Genomic DNA, 20803 nt, shown 5'->3' with positions numbered 1-20803 from the left:
TTTTTGTTCCTGCCACACGGCGGCCAGCCGGGCATGTGGGAGTTGCCCACATGCAGGGGGAGAGGTAGAGGTGGGCGCAGGAAGCTGTGCCCCAAGTTGTTTACTCGGCAGGAGAGATGGTACTTTGTTTTGTGGCTCTGATGCATTATGATCAAGCTTGATGGGAGCTGTGTGGCCGGTTTCACCTTCCCATTCAAGCCAGCCCCAAGTCTTAACCTGTTACCCCGTAAGTAGAGCCAGGAAAAATGGAAAGCTGAGGTGGAGAAATGGGGTGTCGCGGGCACTATTCAGTGGGTAAGATCCAGACCCACTGGCACGATGTCTTAAGGGCATGTGCTCGTTCTTCTGCTCCTGTGGCCTCTACTGCTTCCCAACACCTGAGAGAGAGCGGCTGAGTTCCTACCAGCTCCCTCATCCACTGATGCCCTGCTAGCCAGCTTTGGGAGAGGGGAAGAGGTCTACTTGGGGGGCGGGGGAGAGAGAACGGGGACTCCCCCAGCCCCAGCCTGAGAACATCAAGAGTGACAAAGTCAGCAGGTGACATTACCAGCTGGCAGGATGTGGACCTCTGACCGTTGTGACTGCTCTCACCTGTGTCTCCCTCACATGGCACTCGCCATGGCATCTCTCCATTCTCTTGGTTCTTGTTTCTGGGATGGTGGACCTGGGGAACTAGAGCTCCTGGGTCCCTCATCTGAATGCTTCTGCCCAAAGTGTGTGTGTATGTGTGTGTGTGTGTGTGTGTGTGTGTGTGTGTGTGTGTAGGGCAACAGACATCTAGGCCTTTCAGGTGAGAGGTTAACAGACCCAAGTGGCTGGCCCAAGGTCCCTGGGAATTGATGGCAAAGACTGCTGGGATTGGATTCCAGTCTCTGCCTCCCAGCCTAGCTCTCACCTCACTGCCTTTTAATGGAATCAATCCTTTACTCCTTTCTGAACATTTATTGAGCACCTACCAAGTACCAGGCCCAAGTCTGAAAGGGAGCCGCAGACAATTCAGGACATCAAGATGAGCTCTCTGCTGTGAGAAGCACTGGGTTCTGTGGGAACCTGGAAGAAGGGTAATGCCCTTAACCTGGAGAGGACAGGAGAGGCTTCTCAGAGGAGGTGAGGCTCGAGTGGAGTCTAGAAGGCGGGTTAGGAGTTAGCCTGGGGGGAAGTGTTCAAGGCAGAGGAAGCGGGTGGCATGCGTGGCATCTTCTTGGCACTTCACAGGCAAAGTGTGCTTTCAAGGTGATGGTCAGAGAGGGGTCAGCAGGACCAGGTCACAGGGGCCTTGAGTCATGTTAAGGAGTTTGGGCTTTGTCCTGAAGCTAGTGTGCAGAAAGTGAAGGATTGTAAGTAGCAATGGCAAAGTTGCCTTGGTTGCAGTTTGGAGCATAAATTGGAGGGCCTGCCCTGGAAACGGCTGCAATACTCCAGGTAAGAGATGGGGGGCGGGGTTGCAATGGGCCACAACAGTGGAATGGGAAAGGAGGCAGTGGCTGCCTCCATCTAGCAGGTAGAATCAAGAACTCTCCAATCTGGCTCTTGGAGGTGGCCAGAGAGAGGGAGGGAGGCAGGAGGGAGGCATCACGGGGTGACTCTGGGTGATGGTCTTTCCAGACATAGAGGAAGCAGGTGGAAGAACCAGGTTAGAGACAGAAATGATGTCTAGCTTTGGACAAGGTGGGTTTATGGTGCCCGCGGGAGGACGTCCAAGAGAAGAGCAGGAGACCGATGGGTGCTTGGTCTGGAGAATCGGGGAACGGCAGAGAGCTCTATCTGGGGTGGAGGCTGATATTTTGAATCAAGGGCGGAGATGACTAACTTTAGTTTACAGGTAAAGCTCGCAGCTTGTCCATAGCTGCACAGGTATGCAGCAAGGACTTGAATTCAGATCTTTGGAGTTCAAGATCTGTGGTGCCTGTGAGCCCTAAATCTAGTGCTAATCCCCCCGCTCCAGCTTCTGCAAGGGGAGGAGGAAGCAGGTGTCTGAATATGTTTGTCTTTTCTTCGTGCATCTGCTGCCTGAAATTGCATTTGCCCGGAACTTGCAGGCGGGGGCATTTCGAGGTGGCGTGGAGATAGTGAGAGATGAAGAAAGAGAGATTCTTGTCTTTTGGTAACCACAAGCCCTCAGCTGATGTACACTCAGCACGTTGGCGGTTGTCAACATGTGAAGATTTCAACAACCGTGAAGTCGGCTGGGATGAGGTCTAGAGAGGCTGATGCTACCACCATGGTCACCTCAGGGAGTGGAGAACTGAGGTGCTGGGACCCCTCTTATCTGGGACCCCTCATCTCATTCCTTGACCAGTAGCTTCTGTCCACAGTGAGTCCTGGGTGTGGCTGAAGGTTTCCACCTTCCAAAAAGTCAAGGGAGCTGAGCTGGGACCTCCATGGCCCAGGAGCGAGGGGTGTTCCAGCCGGTACCCTAGAGGAAAATCTTGTCTTAGCTCCAAAATCACATCCTCAGAAAAGTGAGCTGTGACTCCCTTCTAAGTCAGGCCATCCTACCTACTGTCTCTCAGGGTTTGGTTTTGTTTTTGGTTTTTTGGTGTGTATATTTCTCTCTCCCACTAGACCGTAAGCTCCAAAAGAGCCAGACCGGGTCTGTTTTGACTACTTGGCATGTTTCCTAACTCCTGACTCATATTTGTCAAATAAATGAATGAATGCCCCCTAAGACCGAAGCCCTAGGTTTCACAGCAGAAGCAGCCCTTGTCTGTTTACTGAATGTGTTCCAGCTAGCAGAATGTCACTTTCAATTCTGCAATTTGGTGGTGGTAATGGGGGGGGGGGGTGGGAGCAGGATGCACTGAGGTTCCTCCCCCCTCGACCCCCCGGAAACAGATGGTAAAAGGGCTTAAAGGATTGCTGCTTCCCCCAGCACCTTTCTGTGTCCCCACCCCCACCCCCACCCCGCTACCCACCCTGCGCCTGCCATCACACTCCGCGTTCCTTTCCTGGGGCTGAAACGGGCTCTGGTAGTCAATTCTCCTTCCTTCTAACTCCAGGCACCAAGGCGGGTGCGATGAAAATTCCTTATTTAGCCAATTGTTTTCCCTCTTCTCTCCATGAACTTCCCAGCCTTCCTCATTCCTCTTCAACTTGTGCTCACACCTCTTTTTAAATGTTCGAAACACCATCTCTCAAGCTATGGCATAACTTACTGTACTTCAAGAGCCGCACGTTTCTTATGTGTGCCAGGCAGGGGACCAGGCCCGGAGTGGGGAGCAGAACACGGGCGAACAAGACATGAACCCCACCCTCTAGGTCTCACAGCTGATTGGCACAAACAGGCCAGTCTACAATCTCAGGCTAAAGAGAAGCCCCATTTGTCTGGAGCACCAGGCCAGGGCTTGGGAAGTAGGTGGCTTTTATGGAAGGCAGCTAGTAAGTTTTAGGAGTCCATCCACCTTCCTGGGAAAGTGAAAGCATTCAGGTGGAGGGAACACAGAAGCAAATGCCGAGTTGGAAGGGGCTCGGCCTATGTGGGCAAGGACCAGCGGATGCAGGACATAAGAGATCACTTGCAAAGGCAGGTGAGGGCTGCTCACAGAGGCTCTTGAATGTCAGGTGAGGAGACTGATCTGAAGCCAGTGGGCGATAGGCAATCATCTGAGCTGTGCTTTACAAAGGTGAATAGGGCTGTGCTGAGTCAGGGGGAGGCAGAGGCAGGGAGACAAGTTAGAGGTTGTTCCCTTAGCGAAGGGGAGCACTAATGGCTCTAGGAGGGCAGTGGCCGTGGGGCAGAAGGAGCTGATTCTCCTGGGTGATAACGGCCTCAACTAACTGCCCCCTCAGCCTGAGGTTGGTTTGCCTTCTCCACTTCTCTTTTTGTTTTCTGGTTTTTCCCAGTTTAAGCAAAGAAGGAAATTCATAACAAAAATCTCCTCCTTCCTCTTCCTTCTCCAGCCCGGCTCTCTCTTGGCCCAGGTTCTCTTCTCCTGGCTCTTAGTATCGGACGCCCCTCTATACAGCCTCTGGCTGTGAGATCTCTCTTTATGTTTCATCCCTATCTTCAGATGTCCACCCCCCCCCCCCCCCAGCCCACGATCTGGGGGCTGTGCCTGAGCAGTCGGTTTGCTAATGAATCATAGAAGCAGTACTGATTTATTTCTAGAAGTTGCCTCTCACCGAGGGATTTGGGAGACCCTGCCCTTCCCTAAGGGAACTAACTTTGAGGGGGCCTACAAGCCCCACACTAGTGAAACCACTAGAGATCCGTTGAGAGCTGGAATATTCTCCCAGCTCAGAGAGGATCTGTGAGCCCTCTGCTCCCATAGCTGGCAGGTGCAGAAAGTAGGGTTTTGCTTCAGTCTAGTGACCCAGACATGGCACTTGGAGAAGGGAGATCTGGGCCTCGTTGTGGGTCACTGCGGTGAGCATCCTTGATATGCAGTGAGGGAGCAGTTCGCCCAGAGAACCTCTGGAGTTTTCTCAGGGCAAAGGGGAGGATGTGGAGTCTGGACCCCATTTTCCTTGCACCTGCAGAGCTCTAGACAAGTAGCTTGTTCGTTGTCACCGTGACATCCATAGCACCCGCGGGGCGGGGGGGCGGGGGCAGCGTCCCAGGGGATTCCCAGGCTCCGCAGGTGACTCGTGGGACTTCCGTGACCTCACAGGCAAAGCTTGACCCCCCCCGGGGGGCGGGGCTGCAAGCACCCTAGGTAGACCCGGGTGCCCGAAGGACCCGGGTGCCCGAAGGTCGCTGAGTCTTGCCCCTCTCCAGCCTGGGACGCGCTATGGGACTACTGATCGCCAAGCTGATGAGCATCTTCGCGAACCAGGGTAAAGGGCGCACAGTGCCTTCAAGCGACGGCTTTGATCCGGCTCCCACCTGGGGCTCCCCAGATCTGGGGTGGGGGCGGATGCGCTGGGGGACCTCGGGCTCCGAGAGCCCTGCGTGGACACTTCTTGCAGACTCCGCGGTCTCCCCTGCCCCCTCCCCGCCTGCTCTTCGAGGGTCGCGCGCTATGGTGCACCCTGGGGCGCAGGGTTGGACAAGCCTCCTTCCTCCTGGCTAAAAGCCGCCGCCGCTTTTCCTGCGATGGTGATTTCGCGCTCGGCTCTTTCCCCAGACCCCTTCTCTTGGCAAGCCCAGGGCGCCCCTGACCTTTCGGACAACCACTTTTCTGGAAATATGGAGTGACGGAGGTGGCGCTCAGCTCTCGTCTCTACTGTCTGGGAGTGGCGCGGGTGTCCGGGGCTGGGTGGGAAGCAAACCTGTCCAGTTGGTTTTGTGTGGGGGAGGGGTGTAGGGGAGCAGAAGTGGTACAGTGGGCAGAGGTCTCCCAGCCCGCTGGAAACACTCGTCTTCTTCTGGGGAAGCCCGGTAGGGCACACGGTCCCTTGGTTACTGAGTTTGGCCCTGACCCTGCCCTTCCCCCTGGATGACTCCAGAGCACAAGGTCATCATCGTGGGACTGGACAATGCGGGAAAGACCACCATTCTCTACCAGTTGTAAGTGACCCTCTGGCGGAAAGAGGTGGGGGTTGGGTCTTCCCACCAGACTGACAGACATTTGGACCAATCACCGGAGCCCTTCCCTGGGTCCCCGTTTTTTTCCAGTAGCCAGGAGGAGTGGTGAGGGGGGACGCTGGTGTGACCTTCCTGGTACAGTGAGCCTTCAGACCTGTGGCCCCTCGCCTGGGATTCGAATCCTGCTCGTATGGGCAGCCCTAGTGTTCCCCGCCATACACAACCCCCCCCACCCCCCCCGCCCCGAACCGACCAGACTGGGTTGTGCAGCCCTGAAGCTGTCAGAAACTGACTTCTCTTCCCGCCTCCCTGCTCTTCGCTCCCCCTAGCGGCGGGTCTCTCCTTTCTAACTCCCGCACCTCACCTTTGCCTCCTAACTTTGTCCCCTCCTTCACACCCAAAGGGGAGAGGGTGCAGTTTGGAGTCTGGCTGAGCTTTGTGGCTCCCGATCCAGCCGAGGTGGACACAAGTGCTGACTAATTATCCATCGGTGCTTTCCCCAATTTGCAGTCTCTGGATGGCATCTCTCTCCTTTGGAGCCTCCAGAGTATTTACTTAGGAAGATTTTCCCCTGAAAAAGTAGTGTATGTAAATGGTTATTTTAAACCAGAAGAAAAGAGAAAATCAAACACTACACACGCATACAGTGAAAACTAAGTTTCCCCACCCTAATGCCCGGATCTTCCAGAGGCACTCCCTACATATAAAACGGTGAGTGTTTTCTATGTTAAAGCACCTCTCTGATGGCCTTTGCTTGTATCGGTCTCCTTTTCCCAAAATCCCTTGCTACTCAAAGGGTGGTCCACAGACCAGCCGCATTGGCATCAACTGGAAGCTTGTTAGAAACGCAAAACACTGGGCCCCTGCCTAGGCTCATTGGATCAGAACCTGCATTTTAACAAGACTCCCAGGTGATTCAGCTGCACGTTAAATTTTGGGGACACTGCTCTAATTAGACTCCCATCTCTTGGGTCTGCACCAGGGCAAGACTTGGTCTTACTCCTGCCTGCACTCCCCTGGGCCCAGAGACTTGGTCAACCCCGGGCTGAGCCGTTCTGAGTTTGATTCAGCCTGACTTGCGAGCAGAGGGGTGGGAACAGAATGGGCCGCGCTCTTGGTGACCTCTCTTCCCTCCCCAGCCTGATGAATGAGGTGGTCCATACATCTCCCACCATCGGTAGCAACGTGGAGGAGATTGTTCTGCAAAAGACACACTTCCTCATGTGGGACATAGGGGGACAGGAGGCTCTGCGCTCTACCTGGAACACGTACTACTCCAACACTGAGGTGAGGAGAGCGTCGGGGCGGCCGGAAGGGGCCTTCAAGGCAGCTGTGTGATGTGAGCTCGTCACTGAGCCTTCTCTGAGCCTTGCTTCCCCCCCACTTGGTGAGGTGGAGATTGCAATGACTTCCCTCAATTGTTGTGAAATTTAAATAATAAAACAATAGCTAATGCATATGTTTCAAATACTTAATGCAGCACAGCGTTCAGTTAAGATTTTTGGATACTCCTTGGCAGATCTGTCTGCTTGCACTTTGATGCACTGCATGGGGTAGGCCCTTGGTCTCCAGGGGCCTTACTTTCTCCCGTTCACCAGCTGTGTGTCATAGAGTAAGATCTGTCCTCCTGTGGAACGCGTCTCCTCATTTGTAAATGGGGATCATAATGGTCCCAACGGCACGGGGGACCTGACCGGAGTCGTGAATGGCCAGGGCTTGGCCCAGCCTCTGGCATGCAATCAGAGGTTGTGCTGTGCGCACCCCACCACCCCCCCCCCCCAACTGCCTGGGTGGAAAAGGGAATTAAAATGCAAGGAGGCAGTGAGAGCTTGAGACCAGACCAGTTCTCTGTGGGGCTTACATCCGGGTGGTGCAGAGGCCGGTCGGGGAGCACAGTGGGCAGGAGACACGCTCATCAGAGGGAAAGCCCACCGCTCACAGTTCCCCTCTGCTGGCCAGTTCATCATCCTTGTGATTGACAGCACGGACCGGGATCGGCTGCTGACCACTCGGGAGGAGCTGTACAGGATGCTGGCCCATGAGGTAAGGCCCCTGAGGTTGGGAGAGAGCCCAGTGTCCTCGCTGTGTGACTTCAGCCGACTCACTTAGCCTCTCTGAGCTTCATTCCTGATCCCCCAGTCTCTGAGAGCCTCCACCCCGGCAGTCTGAAGAGCAATAATGCCCTTAGCACGACTGGTCACAGAAGCCAGAGTTGCTGGTTCGGGTCCTGACCCCGGTTCTCATTCACTGTGGGACCCCCCCAACAGGTCGTTTCACTTCTCGTATCCTCAGTTTGCCCAAGTATGAAATGGGAGGGATCACCAAATTACTGCCTCCTGGGACCGTTGTAAGGATCATATGAGCTGGTTGGGAGGCATTCCGTGAGCTGTCGGTGTCCATGGATGTGGTTGTTTTCACTTGATGTGGTTGTCCTATCCCTGTCCCACCTGGGCATGGGCCTCTCCTGCAGGCTGACTGGGGCTGGGCTCTTCTGTCCACAGGCTCTGCGAGATGCTTCCGTCCTGATCTTTGCCAACAAGCAGGATATGAAGGACTCCATGACCACTGTGGAAATCTCTCAATTCCTCACTCTTAGTGCCATCAAAGACCACCCGTGGCACATACAGGGATGCTGTGCCCTCACTGGGGAAGGGTTAGTGGCTGCCCCACCTGCACCTCCAAGGTTCGGCCCAGCCAATGAACGGCTGACCATCAGAACCTTCTCCTGTTTCTCTCCTGTCAGGATCTGGCTCACACTTAGCTCCTGGGCCGAGTCAGTCAAGCACCCACCCACAGCTGAGATGCTGTGGGTAAGCAGTGAGCAGGATAGAGTGCCTGCGCTCAGGCTCATTCTGAAAGACAGGCGACAGGCCACCTCAGCACAAACATTTTAGGTACACAGAGGTGCTTTGAATAAAGTGAGATTGGATTAACAGTGATAGACAGGGCAGGGTTGGGTCTGACTCAGCTCTGATGGTCAGGGACGCCCTCTACTAGGACATGACCTTTGGGCTGCAATCCAAATGGGGAGAAGGCGGCCACAGCCATGGGAAGACCTGGGGGCAAGCCTTCCAGGCAGAAGTTGCTGACTCTTTCTGACCTTGAGTTTTCTTATCTGTAAAGAGGAGGGTGAGTATACCTACCCCCTCTGTAAGTTCCTGTTGAGAACACGTGACATCAATCATTCGACATTTATCGAGCCCCGAATTTGTGCCAGGCACTTTTCTAGGCACCAGAGAAACAGCGGCGAACAAACCACAAAATCCCCTGCCCTCATGGAGGTTACTTTCCATGGGGGGCGGGGGGGAGGGCAGACACTAAACAATAAAAATAAGAAACATATATAGTAAGTTAGAAAGTGATAAATGCTTGGGAAAGATCAAGTAGGCAAAGGAGATTGGAAGTACGTGGGCAAATGTTGCCATTTTGGATAAGGTACCAGGGAGGGGCCACCAGAAAGTAGCTGCTGAGTATAAATACCTGAAGGATGTGAAGGAACCAGGTCACGGTCACATAGAAAGGGCCTTGAGTCAGGCTTGGAAAATCCTCTTTTCTCTCTCAAGTGGGATCACAGCAGGCTGGGGACCCAGGCGCCCGGAGACTTTAGGCAGGTGGGCCCAAGGAACCACACGTTTCTGATAGTGTCCTTGCCACCCTCCTCCCGCAACCCACATCCATCCCCTCTGCCAGACGGCAGACCGCAGAGGGCATGTCTGTTTTTTTTCACCAGTAACCCCAACCCCTAGCATGGTACCTGATGTACTCAGTCCATTTATACTTGTCGATTGAGAGATTGGATGCGACTTTGGTTGTCCCCTCCGTCAGCTCTGGGTAGGGGCCGGGGGCTTGGGAGGCCATCGTCCTTGCAGGATATGCTGATCTTTGCCCTGTTCCATCTTCCCTGCAGGCTGCCCGCGGGGCTCCAGTGGATGCAGTCTCAGACCACTGCCAACTGATGTCCCAGGCTGAGGCCATCCAAATACTTTGGGGGTATTGCTTGGACTACGTGGGTGGAAAACCCAAGTGACTATTCCTTTTCTACGATTCTCGGATGGGAGCTGGGTCGGCTATGGACAGTGAGGTGAGATTGCCACAGTCCACCCAACCCTGTGAGCTTGACTGCATGCCCTGAATTGCTGTAGACAGGACAGCAGAAAAGCTGCCCTTTCCTCCGTGGAAGCAGGTGTCCTTGGAGGCACCAGGCAAGCTGTCGGACATGTTGAGGGATTAGGACGTGGAGCCCAGTCCCCTTGCCTGCAGCCTCTTTGAGGAAAAAATGGGGGGGGGGGCGGAGTAAGAGACCCCTGGAATTGCTCTTTATTTCCCAGAACCCCACCCCCGGCCCCTTGGCTCCCACCCCAGCTCTCTGGCCCCTCAGCCATCTTTGAGGAAAGGAGATTCCAGAGAGGTGAAGGGGTGGGCTCAAGGGAAGGAGGGCAAAGCCAAAAACTGGTGGGAAGGGAGAGGGAGGAGGACGGGACACCCCAGACAGGGACAGTCCCTTGCATGGCGGGGAGTCCCACTCCTCCCAGGCCTTTCTGTTCCCTCTGAGATGCTGGCTCTGACCGCAGCTTGTGAGCATTCAGCCATCTCATCCTATGCCCTTCGTTCCCGGTCCTTCCAATGTGAATCCCATTCCTCCCAAATTTCCCTGATTCCTACAGAGTGCCTATCTTGACCATCTTTTGTAATGAATTTTTTCCACATTGTTTTAGAATTTTTATAAAAGTGTAATAAATGCCATTGAAAACTGCTCACCTCTTATTTCTGCCTGCTCCTTCTACCTGTGCTTCAAACTGGCTTTTGGTTTTTGTACGGGGCTATCAGGTAGGGGGAAATCTTCCTTGGAAATAGAGGGGGTGGTGCCTTAAGGTCCATCTGCCCAGAGGACTGGCTGGTTCTTTGGTCCTGGGCTCTATCACCCTCTGCTCAGGTAACTGACACTTGGCTTGCCAGGACTGGGAGCTTTCGGCTGTACCTGGGGCTAGGGGTGGAGTGGCTTGATGCTGACTCATGGAGGAGGGAAGTAGAGGCCCTTAGGGATTAGAAAAGCCCAGCAGTCCGATCTCGGTAGAGCTGAAGACAGGATGGAAACCCAGGCTGTCCATTTGTATACAGGGAGCAGCGCCATTACCCCATAAGACCTGGCATGGTCCTGAAACCTGTGGGTGAGACCTGTGGGTCTCTCTCCTTCCGAAGTCAGGCAGTGGACATCTCGGGGGCAGTCAGGACACAGTTGTAGAGGTCCCAGGATTCCTTAACCCTGTGGTTTTCCTGAGGCGTGATTGTGGAGGAAGAACTCAGCAATCCTAGCCATCCCCATTCAGATCCTGCTTTTTCCATTAGATCGTTTTGGCACAGCTCTCAGGTAACAGCGTAATTTAATATTTTCTTATACTACAGAAATCTATTCTAAGAAGAGGCCAACAGCGTGCTGGGGGTATAGCTCAGTGGTAGAGCATTTGACTGCAGATCAAGAGGTCCCCGGTTCAAATCCGGGTGCCCCCTCTCTGTTCCAGCCTTTTCGTGTTTTCTTTGTCCCGCAGTCCACCTCTCAAAGTGCCCTAGCAAGGGAGGGGGGATGCAACTCAGGGCCCTGTTACACCAGCTTTTGCAGGAAGGCCAGGGTGGAGTCCCCGCCCCGCAGATCCACGCACTCAGGTCGCGTGTGTCGACTAGAGCGATGCAGTGCGAGGGCAAGGAGCTCCGGGCTAACCCTAGGTGGACGATACAGACGACCCACTTCGGTAGTGCTACGGCTGAGGCGGTCCCACTCCCAGGTCCGCTTGGCCAGTGACCCGACGGCTTTTCCTGGGGAAGGAGGCCGAGTATCTAAGGGCCAGGCTTGGGCTGGGGAAGGAAGGCCCAGAGAAGCGCGCCTGAGCGTGCGGGACGGAAAGAGGGGGCGCCAAGAAGCAATAAAGGAGCTCTAGCAGGGCAGGAAACTGGGAACCCGGCGCAAGAGAATGTCTCCGAATCGAGGGCTCTCGAATGATCTCGAGGGCTTTCTCTTCCCACATTCCCAAACTGCATTTTCGGGAAACAAGTTCTGCGCTCAGGAGAGTAATCTTTTGAGATTGAGATCATTCCCAATTTTTGGAAACGTCGGACTCCACTTTTCGCGAATCCGTCAAAGCGCCTGCGCAGCAGAAGCACTAAGAGGCTACCGCGCCGGGACGTCAGCAGAGGGGGTATAGCTCAGTGGTAGAGCATTTGACTGCAGATCAAGAGGTCCCCGGTTCAAATCCGGGTGCCCCCTTGGGATCAGTTTTCGTGGACCACGGTGTTCATGCGCGTTTTTATTTAAAGTTTCCCCCCGTCCACAACTTCATGTTAACATTTCCTTCGCTACCCCTCTTTTGGGGAGACGACAATTGGTGCAAGAAAGACGAGAGCCTGCAAGAAGCGGGAATTCTCAAGTTATGGTTCTTAAAATGTGCTCCCCGGACCAGCACCACCACCTGGAGGCGTGTTAGAAATGCAGATTCTCGCTTTTTCTGAGAACTATTGAACTAGAAACTTGGGAGTGGCGTCCAGAAATTTGTGTTTTAATAAGCCCTCCAGGTGATTTTGATGTACACTCAAGATCCTGAGGCTTACATTAAAAAAATTTACGTCCCTTGCTTCTAATTATTTCCAAGCTGCTGTTTTCAGCCTGAGCCCTTAAAAGAAACCTTGTAAGACAGACCGCGTCGCTCCATGTGGCCACTAGAGGGCAGCCAGAAGCCACAGCTGGAGGCGGATGCCTATTCCCATTTGAGAGTGGGCAAAATTGGGATTTGAATTAGACAACGAGAAGAATTTATAGACAGGCTTTGCCTTGTCCCATTGTAAGGGATTAAAGAGTTCAGGGCTGGAGGAGGTTGTTTCTGGGACCCTGAATCCAGAGGAGGGAGGAACTGGGATTCTGAGGGATTAGGGGGTCTTTTAGTTCTTGTTTCCTTCTCAGGTCCTTCCTTTGGCCTGTCAGGGAACACCCCTCTTCCAGCCCATGCTGTTCCTTCTCCTGTCCCCACGCGTATCCCTCTTCCTGGGGAATTCCCCCAAGGGCACTCAGAGTCCATACCCTACCTGTCAGCGATTGTCCAGTCCCTAGGCCCCAGCCCCAGAAGAAGCCAGAAGCCCCTTACCCCTCACTCGCCCCCCCCCCCCCCCCCCCCGCCATGCTCCAGCTCCTTGGTATCGCACAAAGTAGGTCGGGGAGGGAAGAGACAATTCCGTGTCCTGACCTGATTCCCTGCCGTCTATTAAATCTCCTAAATTGCGGGTATTTTTATTCTGTCCTGGAAGAAAAAAAAAAAAAAAAAAATGGTGATCTATCCCCAGAGTCTGTCATAAGGTGGTGGCAGGTGGGGTGAGACGTCTTCTTGCTGTGGGGCTGGCTTTGAAGATTGATTGGGACCCTGAGCAGGCCTGGAGTCCCCAAAGAGAAGGGTGGCTTCGGCTACCTTCTGGCCGGGGTGGGTGAGGGGAGGTGCAGGCTATTTTAAAGTAGGTGTGAGCCAGGCCCCCTTCACCCCAGCCCCCCCGCCCCCTCCCCCCCCCCCCCCCCCCCCACCCCGGTGTCTGCTGGGCTGGTGGGCAAGACGGTGCTGGAAATGGGGAGTGACGGGAAAAAAAGAAAGGAGCCACGGGGTCGGTGGGTGGAATTCGGGCCTGTACTGGTGAGAGAAACTGGGGGGTCTCTCCTGCAAGGGGAGATTCCTGGGGTGGGGATGGGCATCAGAAAGCCACAGAACTCTGAGGAACAGCCCAGAAACTCGGGAAGCCTGGTAGAGCTTGGGGGGTCGGTATGGCAGGAGTCCATCGTCCGAGGAGAAGGGCGGCCTGTCCCTTCCTGGAGTGTGCACCCCCCACCAGGGTTTTGTCTCCCCGGCTTTCCCACGGGAGTGAAGGAGGGGAAGGGAGGCAGGAGCTAAGGTGCGGGGTGGGGTGCCGCGGCTGCTCTCCAGGGCTTCTCCCAGCCCAGGGTCCCCCGCCCCGTCCGCTACTCCGCCCCCAGCACCCCCCCCCCTTTCCCCCCCAACCGCCGTCGGAGCGCTCCGGGAGGGCTGGGAGGACCCGGGAAGACTCCGGGAGCGCTCGGGAGGCGCCGCGCCCCCCCCGCCCCGCCCCCTCCCCTTCCGCGCTCCGGGGAGGCCGCCGCTCTGCTCGCTCGCAGCCCGCCGGCGCCCGCGCCCGCGCCGGCTCCCGCCGCCCCGCCGGGCCCCGCGCTCCGCCGCCGCCTCGCCGCCCACTCCTCCGCCCGCCAGCCCCGGGGACCGCGCCGCCCGAGCCCGGCCCCTCCCTCTCCGGGGCCCGGGCCGCAGCGGGCCGGGGGCGGGTCCCGACGCCCACCATGCGGGCAGAGCTCTGGCTTCTGGTGCTGGTGCTCAGGGAGGCTGCCCGGGCGCTGAGCCCCCCGCCCGGAGCAGGTAGGACTGGCTAGAGTTGGTGGGGGGAGGGGGGTGGGCCGGGGCCCGGGAGGGGGCAGTCAGGCAGGCGTGGGCACGAGCAAGTACCCACCGGCTGGCGATGTCGGGCTGGGGGGGGGGGGCACTGTCCGCGGAGGGCCAAGAGCTCTGTGGGCTGTGGCAGGTGGACAGGGACCCACTCACTTTCTTTAAACACATGCGTGAGTGAGAGTAAAGGCGGCACACACTGATACCCCCCACTTCTTTCCTCCTGGAAGGACACTGGAGGGACCCCAGTAGAGGGGGCTACATAAGGCAGTGACTCTGGCCCCAAAGGGGACAGTGGGGGAGTCGTAGAGACCCCTGGTCACACTGAAGAAGGATGAATCTGATGAGATGGGGAGCCTGGGGTGCCTCCTGCCCCAGCTTTGCCTCCTCTTTCTCTTCCGTGCCCCACCGCCCCCCACCCCCACCCCCACCCCCACCCCCAAGCTGACCCAGGTTGGGTCTGAGTCGGATTTTGGGGCTGGGTGGGAGCAATCAGGGGAATGGTGGAGACCCAGCATCTCTCCCAGAGGAAGCTCTGTAGCAGCCTGGCCTGCTAGCAGGCTTCGTCTCCCTGCTTGGAGCCTGGAGAACAGTCCTGGGCCCACGAAGAAGCAACTTGCTGCTCCCCCCTTCCCCAGCCTCCAGGGTCCCCCTGTCACTCTTGCTGTACTGTCCTTGTGGACTCTGGCCATTAGTTGCTCTGGCTCTGGATAGTGGGGGGCTCCTATTTGCACACTCCTCTCCCCTACACCGTTCTCCACAATCATCTCTCCCACCTGGAAGTCCTTTCTGAGGTCTACCTTGAGTCTCTCATATTATAAAAGAACCATTTTTTCAGCTTGCAATTTGACATGCCCCTCCTTTCTCCTCAGGCACCCAGACCTTCTCTGGGGTTGGGGAGGCGGGTGATTTGCAGTCCAGCCTCTTGACAGAGAGAATTGGGAAGACAGAGCTTTATGCCTCACTGACATAGGTGTCCTTTAAATGGGACAGAGCAGTGGCACGAGGTTGTCCGGGAGATGCTGTAGTTGGGGCTGCTTTGTCTCTGAGGTGTGCTACATCAGGCACAGCATCAGTGACAGCGTTCTTGACTTTAATGGTCCTTGTATATAGCTGAGACGAGGTTGGGTCCCTGTTGAGAAGGAGGGTGGGAAAGGATACTGATGGTGAAAATGTGGGCAGAGAGCAGTGGCAGCTGATGTGGCAAGAGGCTGTTGGTTCAGAACCACCAGGTTTCAGGGAGACCACACAGACAAGGGCCAGAGACTTGGCTTCTTGTCCCAACATCTCACTTGCTGTGTGACCTTGAACAAGTTACTTTCCTTCTCTGGGCCTGTTTCTCCACTTATAAAGGGAGGCTGTGAGCAAAATCTTTACCTCTTGGTGGTGGGATTCCGAGAGATTTTTTTTTTCTTTTTTATGACTGTCGTTCCCTTTCAGATTTGTTGTGACGTGTGTGGGTAATTGACAATTCAAAAAATAGATATAAAAAGGAAGAGGTTGGACAGGTCAGTTTTTGAAGTCCTTTGCAGCCCCAAACCTGGTGGGACCTTTTGAACCCAGGATGTGACTGGGTTGATGAGGGGGGTGGGCCCTGGACCCCTGGCTGAGTTGGGAGAACTGTGGAGACGGTTGGGGAAGGGGAATAGAGAGGTAACAAGCATGCGCTGGGGGATGGTGGCCAGACTGGGGCCTGGCTGAGGGCTGCCTCCTCAGAGTCGGGTTGGGGTCGTAGATACCTGGGGAGGTCAGGAAGAGGGGGGCAGGCAGAGACTTAATTCAAATCTCTAAGTAGAGGACACCCTGTCTTCTCAGCTTTGCTAGAGATTCAGCCAGGAAAAAATGGACTTTCTCTGCAGCAGGAGAGATGGGTTGGACTTAAGGAAGCTCTAGGAAGACAGAGGGGGCAGCTATTGACTCTCGGTCCAGCGGTTTTTTTCACCAGGCCTGGCTGGATTGGAGGAAAGGTCTGTGTGGAGGTAGGGGGCGTTGTCTGCTGGAGGAAGAGGTAGAGGGGTGGATATTCTAGGGGAGGCCTCTAAGGAGGGACAGCCTGGCTCAGATCGGTGGTGGAGCCCTGGGGCCTGGTGAAAGGGCAGGGGGGAGCTGGATGCGAAGGGGCATCATCCAGCCCCAAGGCTCCAAGCTCTGTGGGCAGGGGGCCCTCAGGAGGGAGCTGCGGTCTCCCCTCCCTCTTGATGGGTTGGCTTGTTTGGTGGAGCCTTGAAACTTCATCCATCATTAGAATGGAAGCAGGAGAAAGAGGAGTAACCCAAAGATATAGTCAGGAGGGGAGGGAAGACCACTAGGGGGGGACAGACAGGAAGATGGCCTTAGGAGGCGCTGGCAGGGGCAGCAGGGTTCGGCCCCAGTGGGACCAGCGCTGCCTAAAACAGCTGTAGCGAGAAGAGGCAGCTGGAGGGCATGTCTTTGGTCTGGGAGTCGGGAGATCAGGCCCAACCCCAATCCCTGGTGATCCTGGCCACTTCCTCCTTTCTCTGCACCTTGGCTTCCTCTTTTATAAAACGGGGTTTGGGCCAGATTGTGTCTAGGGCCCCTTATAACCACGATTCTGCTTCCAACCTCCTTCTTGCCACCAGACACTTCCAAACAAACTGAGACTAAAGTCCAGATTTCTGTTTTGTTTTCCAATTGGGAAAAATTTCCATTTCTCGGGAAAACATTAATAAATAAGAGCTTGGATTGTATTGCCTTAAAGTCCAAATTTCTTAGAGTGGATAGCCTCCCCCCCCACCCGCCCCCCATCCCGGCACCTGCTCTCACGCTCCCCAGGTCCATCCCTCAACACATCCAGGCTGTGTCCCCTCTGGTCCTCAAGTAACACGGGCTTCTCTTCATCCAGGTCTCAGCTCAAGGGCCACCTCCTCCTCCACACAGAGGCCCACCGTGATGGTGCTGCCCCGGGTAGAAATAAAGCCCAACACTTCCGTCTGTCTTAGAGCACCCGTCCCCACCGCACGCTGTCTTGTTCACCACATTCTTCATTTTGCAGGAGTCTTTTCCAACTAGAATTTTCACGGGCACAGGGGCTGTGTCTGCCCGTTCCCTCTTGTTGCCCCAGCACCCAGTGCAGTGCCTGGCACACAGTAGGGTCTCAATGAGTGTGTATTGAATGAGTGAGTGAATCAGAGGTGGTCACGGACCCCAGACTCTCCCTTCGAGAGAAACTCACACTTCTCTGCTCTCCCGTTCTTCTCTGACTACTTGGTGGTCCCTTCCTGCTAATCCCTTGTGCCTCCTTCCCTCTCCCCAGGGGAAGGTCCACGGTGGGAGCCTCAGTGGGTTTCCCAGCAAGAGGATGCAACTGGGGGCTTCGTAACTAGGGCACCAGATTTCAGCTCAGAGTCTGGAGACTCTCTCAAGTTCCTTGGAAAGTTGGTTCTCACGTAAAACCCAGGAAAGGCAGGGGAACTTTGCTGGTATTTTGTTAAAGACTCCAAGTGTAGGTTTTATCATTCCCCTTTTACAGATAAGGAAGCTGAGGTTTAGAGGGATTAGGTAATTTGTTCAGCGTCACAGTCAGTAAGTAGTAGATTCAGGGTTCACCTTCAAGTTTGTGTGATTCCAAACCTGTGCTCCTTTATTGCTGTGGCATTGCAGTGAGGGTTTCCAGTGGGCCCGTGCCCCAGGGGAAGGGTTTTCTCAGCCTTGCGGATCTCAAGTAACCAAGGCGTTTAAAGATCCCCCTCCCCTTCCTTCCCTCCCTCTCTTTCCTCCCTCCCTCCCTCCCTCCCTCCTTCCTTTCTTTCTTTCTTTCCTTCCTTCCTTCCTTCTTTCCTCCCTCCCTCCCTCCTTCCTTCCTTCTTCCTTCCTTTCTTTTCTTTTCTTTCTTTCTTTCTTTCTTTCTTTCTTTCTTTCTTTCTTTCTTTCCTCCCTCCCTCCCTCTTTCCTTTCTTTCTTTCTTTCCTTCCTTCCTTCCTTCTTTCCTCCCTCCCTCCCTCCTTCCTTTCTTTTTCTTTCCTTCCTTCCTTCCTTCCTTCTTTCCTCCCTCCCTCCCTCCTTCCTTTCTTTTTCTTTCCTTCCTTCCTTCCTTCCTTCCTTCCTTCCTTCCTTCCTTCATCTATATGTACTTTCTAAGCCTTTGCTCTGTATCAGGTACCTAGAGCCTGCAGATGCACAGACAGTCACAACATGTTGGGATCAGGGCCGGGATGATGCATGTAGCATTTGGGGTGAGGAGGAGAGATGTCAGGGGATGCTTTGGGGAGAGATGACATCTTATGGGACTTGAAAGATGAGCAAAAGGTCATCAGAAGAAGGGTTCATTTATGGAGCAGAGTGGTTCCGGCTGGGAAAGCCACGTGTGTGAGGCCCTGTGGCCAGAGAGAGCAGGGCTGGATCCTGGCGAGGGCTTTAGGGAGACAGGAGGCCGGAGGAGAGAGGAGGGATCCGGTCAGGAAGGGCCTTCAGCTGGAGGGCTCTGGAGAGCTGGACGCATGGGAGAAATGGAATCACGTGAGTCCTCTAGAAAGCATACCCTGGAGAGAGTGTGAGAGACTAGTTGGAGGGCATTAAGGGCGGAGGCTGTGGCCGTGGGGCTGGAATGGTGAGCTTGGGTGACGGGTGGGATGAGGGTGGCTTGGCCAGGCACTGGGGTGGCATGACGTGGCCTCCTGAAGTCAGCCCGTGGTTTCTTGTGCCAGAGCAGGACAGTGGCACGTGGAGAGACCTGGGGTTCTACTGCTGCTGGGCCGCCCTCCTGCATGCCAGGGGACACAGTCTCCCAGGGCAGCTCCAAAATTCAGGCCCAGTGGTCCCCAGTAAGCCCAGCCCACACGCCTGTCCTTCCCTGGGCTGCCCCTGCACCTTAGGAAATAGCCTGGGGTCGCTGGGTGCTTCTTGTTACACTTTCTGTGGCCTGAGCAGACCCTAAGGTCAACCTGCCCTGTGTGCCAATCTCGCCATGGACTCGTTGTGTGACCTGGGGAGATTCCTTAACATCTCTGTGTCTCAGTTCCCAATTCGTAAAATAGATCTAAAACTAGCACCGATCTCGAGGGGTTATTGGGAGGATTAAATGAGTTAATGTGTTTTAAAGCATTTGGAAGAGTGGTAGCAAAGAGTGAGCATTTTCGAAAAGTTAGCTGTCATTTTTATTCTTCCTATTGCCGCTGTGACAGCATGCTGCTTGGGGCCATGGGTGAACGCGTGGATGAATAAAGAACAGCGTGATCTCCGGGAGCTTCTCGCCGTCACTCACGGGCAGGTGCACTCACGTGACGTGGGTGCTGGGAAGGTGAAGCTGTCTGATGCGGGACAGAAGGTAGAGCAGAGAGTGGCCGAGGGTTGGAAGAGTGTGCAACACATGTGTGAGCATGCAGGGGGGACGGCCCGGACCTTCAGGCAAGTCTGAGTGTGCACAGGCACGTGGGTCCCTACACACAGACACACGTGAGCAACCAGCTGCGTTGGCTCCTTCCACAAGCTGAGGGGGTGATGTCCTGTCCTCGCCAATTGGGAGGGGGAAGAGTGGCAGGGAGACAGATGTCGTGGGGGCTGAGAGGGTCAGACTCAGGGCCGGGCCAGGGTAGGGCAGGTTCCTGGGCAGTCTCCCTCTCCATCCCCTTCCCTGCCCGACTTAGTGGACTCTTTGCCTCTGACCTTGGCCCTGAACCCTCTAATTCTAAAGCCTTCTCATTTGTTTTTCACTTGATGCTCATGGCAGCCTGCCCTGTAGACATGATTGTCACCCCCGTTTTAGTGATGAGGGAATTGAGGCTCAGAGAGGTAAGCAGATGGGTCCAAGGTCAAACAGCTTCTGGGTGCGGGTGTCCCTTCCCTGACCCCTCATCTTGGCTGGGCCCCCCTTCCCAGCCCTCTTCTCAGGCCTTGGGCCCCCACGTTGCAGGCACCCTCCTGTCTCAGTTGCAGGATTGTGATGCGTGCAGACCTCTAGCATCCCTTTCCAGGCCGGCTAAGCCCTTCTACTTGCTCTGCACACGTTCCTTTCCTGTTCTGGCTCCAGCCCAGGCCCGAGGGCTGCTTGCAGGAGGACCCGGGGAGCTGGGCAGAGCAGCCCAGCACAAACCGTTCTATCTCCAGAAGCAGCTGTGGGCCCCACCCGAGAGGGGCAAGACAGCCTTGGCTTGGGGTCTGAGCCAATGGCAGGCTGCCTTCCCAGCCCTGGGCTTAGGCCCGTCTCAGCCAGTGGGCAACCTGGGGAAGGGGCCTGGGGGCCGCCCCACTCCCCACCTCCTCCAGAGCATCTGGTTGCGATTAGGGGCAGAGAAGTGAGAGAGGGCCGGCAAGGGTCCAGCAAGCACCAGCAGCCAAGAATGACTTAATTGGATGAAATGTCTAATGACAAACCAGGGCCCCACAGCAGAGTCCTGGCCCCAGCCCCAGGCCTGGTGCTGGCCAAGCCTTGTCTCAACCTCTGTCCTTGCAGGCTCCCAAGAGTTACCTCCACTATCGCGTCCTCAATGGTACAGTGATTGGGCACCTACTGTTTGCCAGACACTGAGAATGCACATTTGCAGGAGGTGGGGAGAGTCCTGGGGGAGCTCGCCTGCCAGAGGGACAGACACGTAGTTACACACAGTGGGTGCTCTAGGAAAGAGGGTTACATCCAGAAGCTCTAGCAAGTGGCGGACAAGGGCATCGGACACAGGGTCGGCCTGAAATCGATGAATATCACAGGAAATATCAGACCCACCTCTCTGGTGATCTGTGTCCCATACACACGTCCAGGGTAGGTGTGACAATTGCAGTGACAATATAAGACACATCTTTAGGGGCACAAATCTTTCTAAAAAGGAAAAGCATGGTTTCTGTGCCATTCAGAATAAAGGTAATGACCTAGACGGGACAAAGAACACCGAGTCTAGGAATGGCTGCTGAATGGCCAGTGCGGCCACTTCCCCTTCCTGGGCCC

General features: G+C 55.4%; 2 protein-coding genes and 2 non-coding genes across 7 annotated transcripts in view; all 4 read left to right on the top strand.

Moving 5' to 3' along the window:
• The first annotated feature begins 2925 nt into the window (after positions 1-2925).
• ARL5C (ADP ribosylation factor like GTPase 5C) lies at positions 2926-10220 on the top strand. 2 transcript variants are annotated; one of them, XM_045488654.1, is made up of 7 exons: positions 2926-3561; positions 4611-4776; positions 5389-5449; positions 6607-6754; positions 7427-7510; positions 7969-8120; positions 9375-10220. In XM_045488654.1, the coding sequence occupies exons 2-7, from the start codon at positions 4731-4733 to the stop codon at positions 9421-9423; spliced, it is 540 nt and encodes a 179-aa protein (XP_045344610.1). In that variant the 5' UTR covers positions 2926-3561; positions 4611-4730; the 3' UTR covers positions 9424-10220. The 2 variants fall into 2 exon arrangements, with proteins under 2 accessions (XP_045344610.1, XP_045344609.1); XM_045488653.1 differs by lacking the exons at positions 2926-3561; positions 4611-4776; positions 5389-5449 and adding an exon at positions 5463-6178.
• A 683-nt stretch (positions 10221-10903) lies between these two features.
• Positions 10904-10975, top strand: TRNAC-GCA. The gene has a single exon. It is a non-coding gene; the product is annotated as a tRNA-Cys (tRNA).
• A 679-nt stretch (positions 10976-11654) lies between these two features.
• TRNAC-GCA lies at positions 11655-11726 on the top strand. The gene has a single exon. It is a non-coding gene; the product is annotated as a tRNA-Cys (tRNA).
• Positions 11727-13699: 1973 nt separating this feature from the next.
• Positions 13700-20803, top strand: part of PLXDC1 (plexin domain containing 1) — a 62186-nt gene continuing 55082 nt past the window's right edge. For 2 of the 3 annotated variants that reach the window (XM_045488650.1, XM_045488649.1), the window contains exon 1: positions 13706-13881. In XM_045488650.1, the coding sequence (XP_045344606.1) occupies positions 13806-13881 (76 nt within the window). In that variant the 5' untranslated portion in view covers positions 13706-13805. Of the gene's footprint in view, positions 13882-20803 lie in introns of all 3 variants that reach the window. The other variant, XM_045488651.1, reaches the window with a different exon arrangement.

This window comes from Leopardus geoffroyi, chromosome E1 (genome assembly GCF_018350155.1).
Source record: "Leopardus geoffroyi isolate Oge1 chromosome E1, O.geoffroyi_Oge1_pat1.0, whole genome shotgun sequence".
Lineage (NCBI taxonomy): Eukaryota > Metazoa > Chordata > Mammalia > Carnivora > Felidae > Leopardus > Leopardus geoffroyi.
This window is presented reverse-complemented; position numbering and strand designations above follow the sequence as displayed.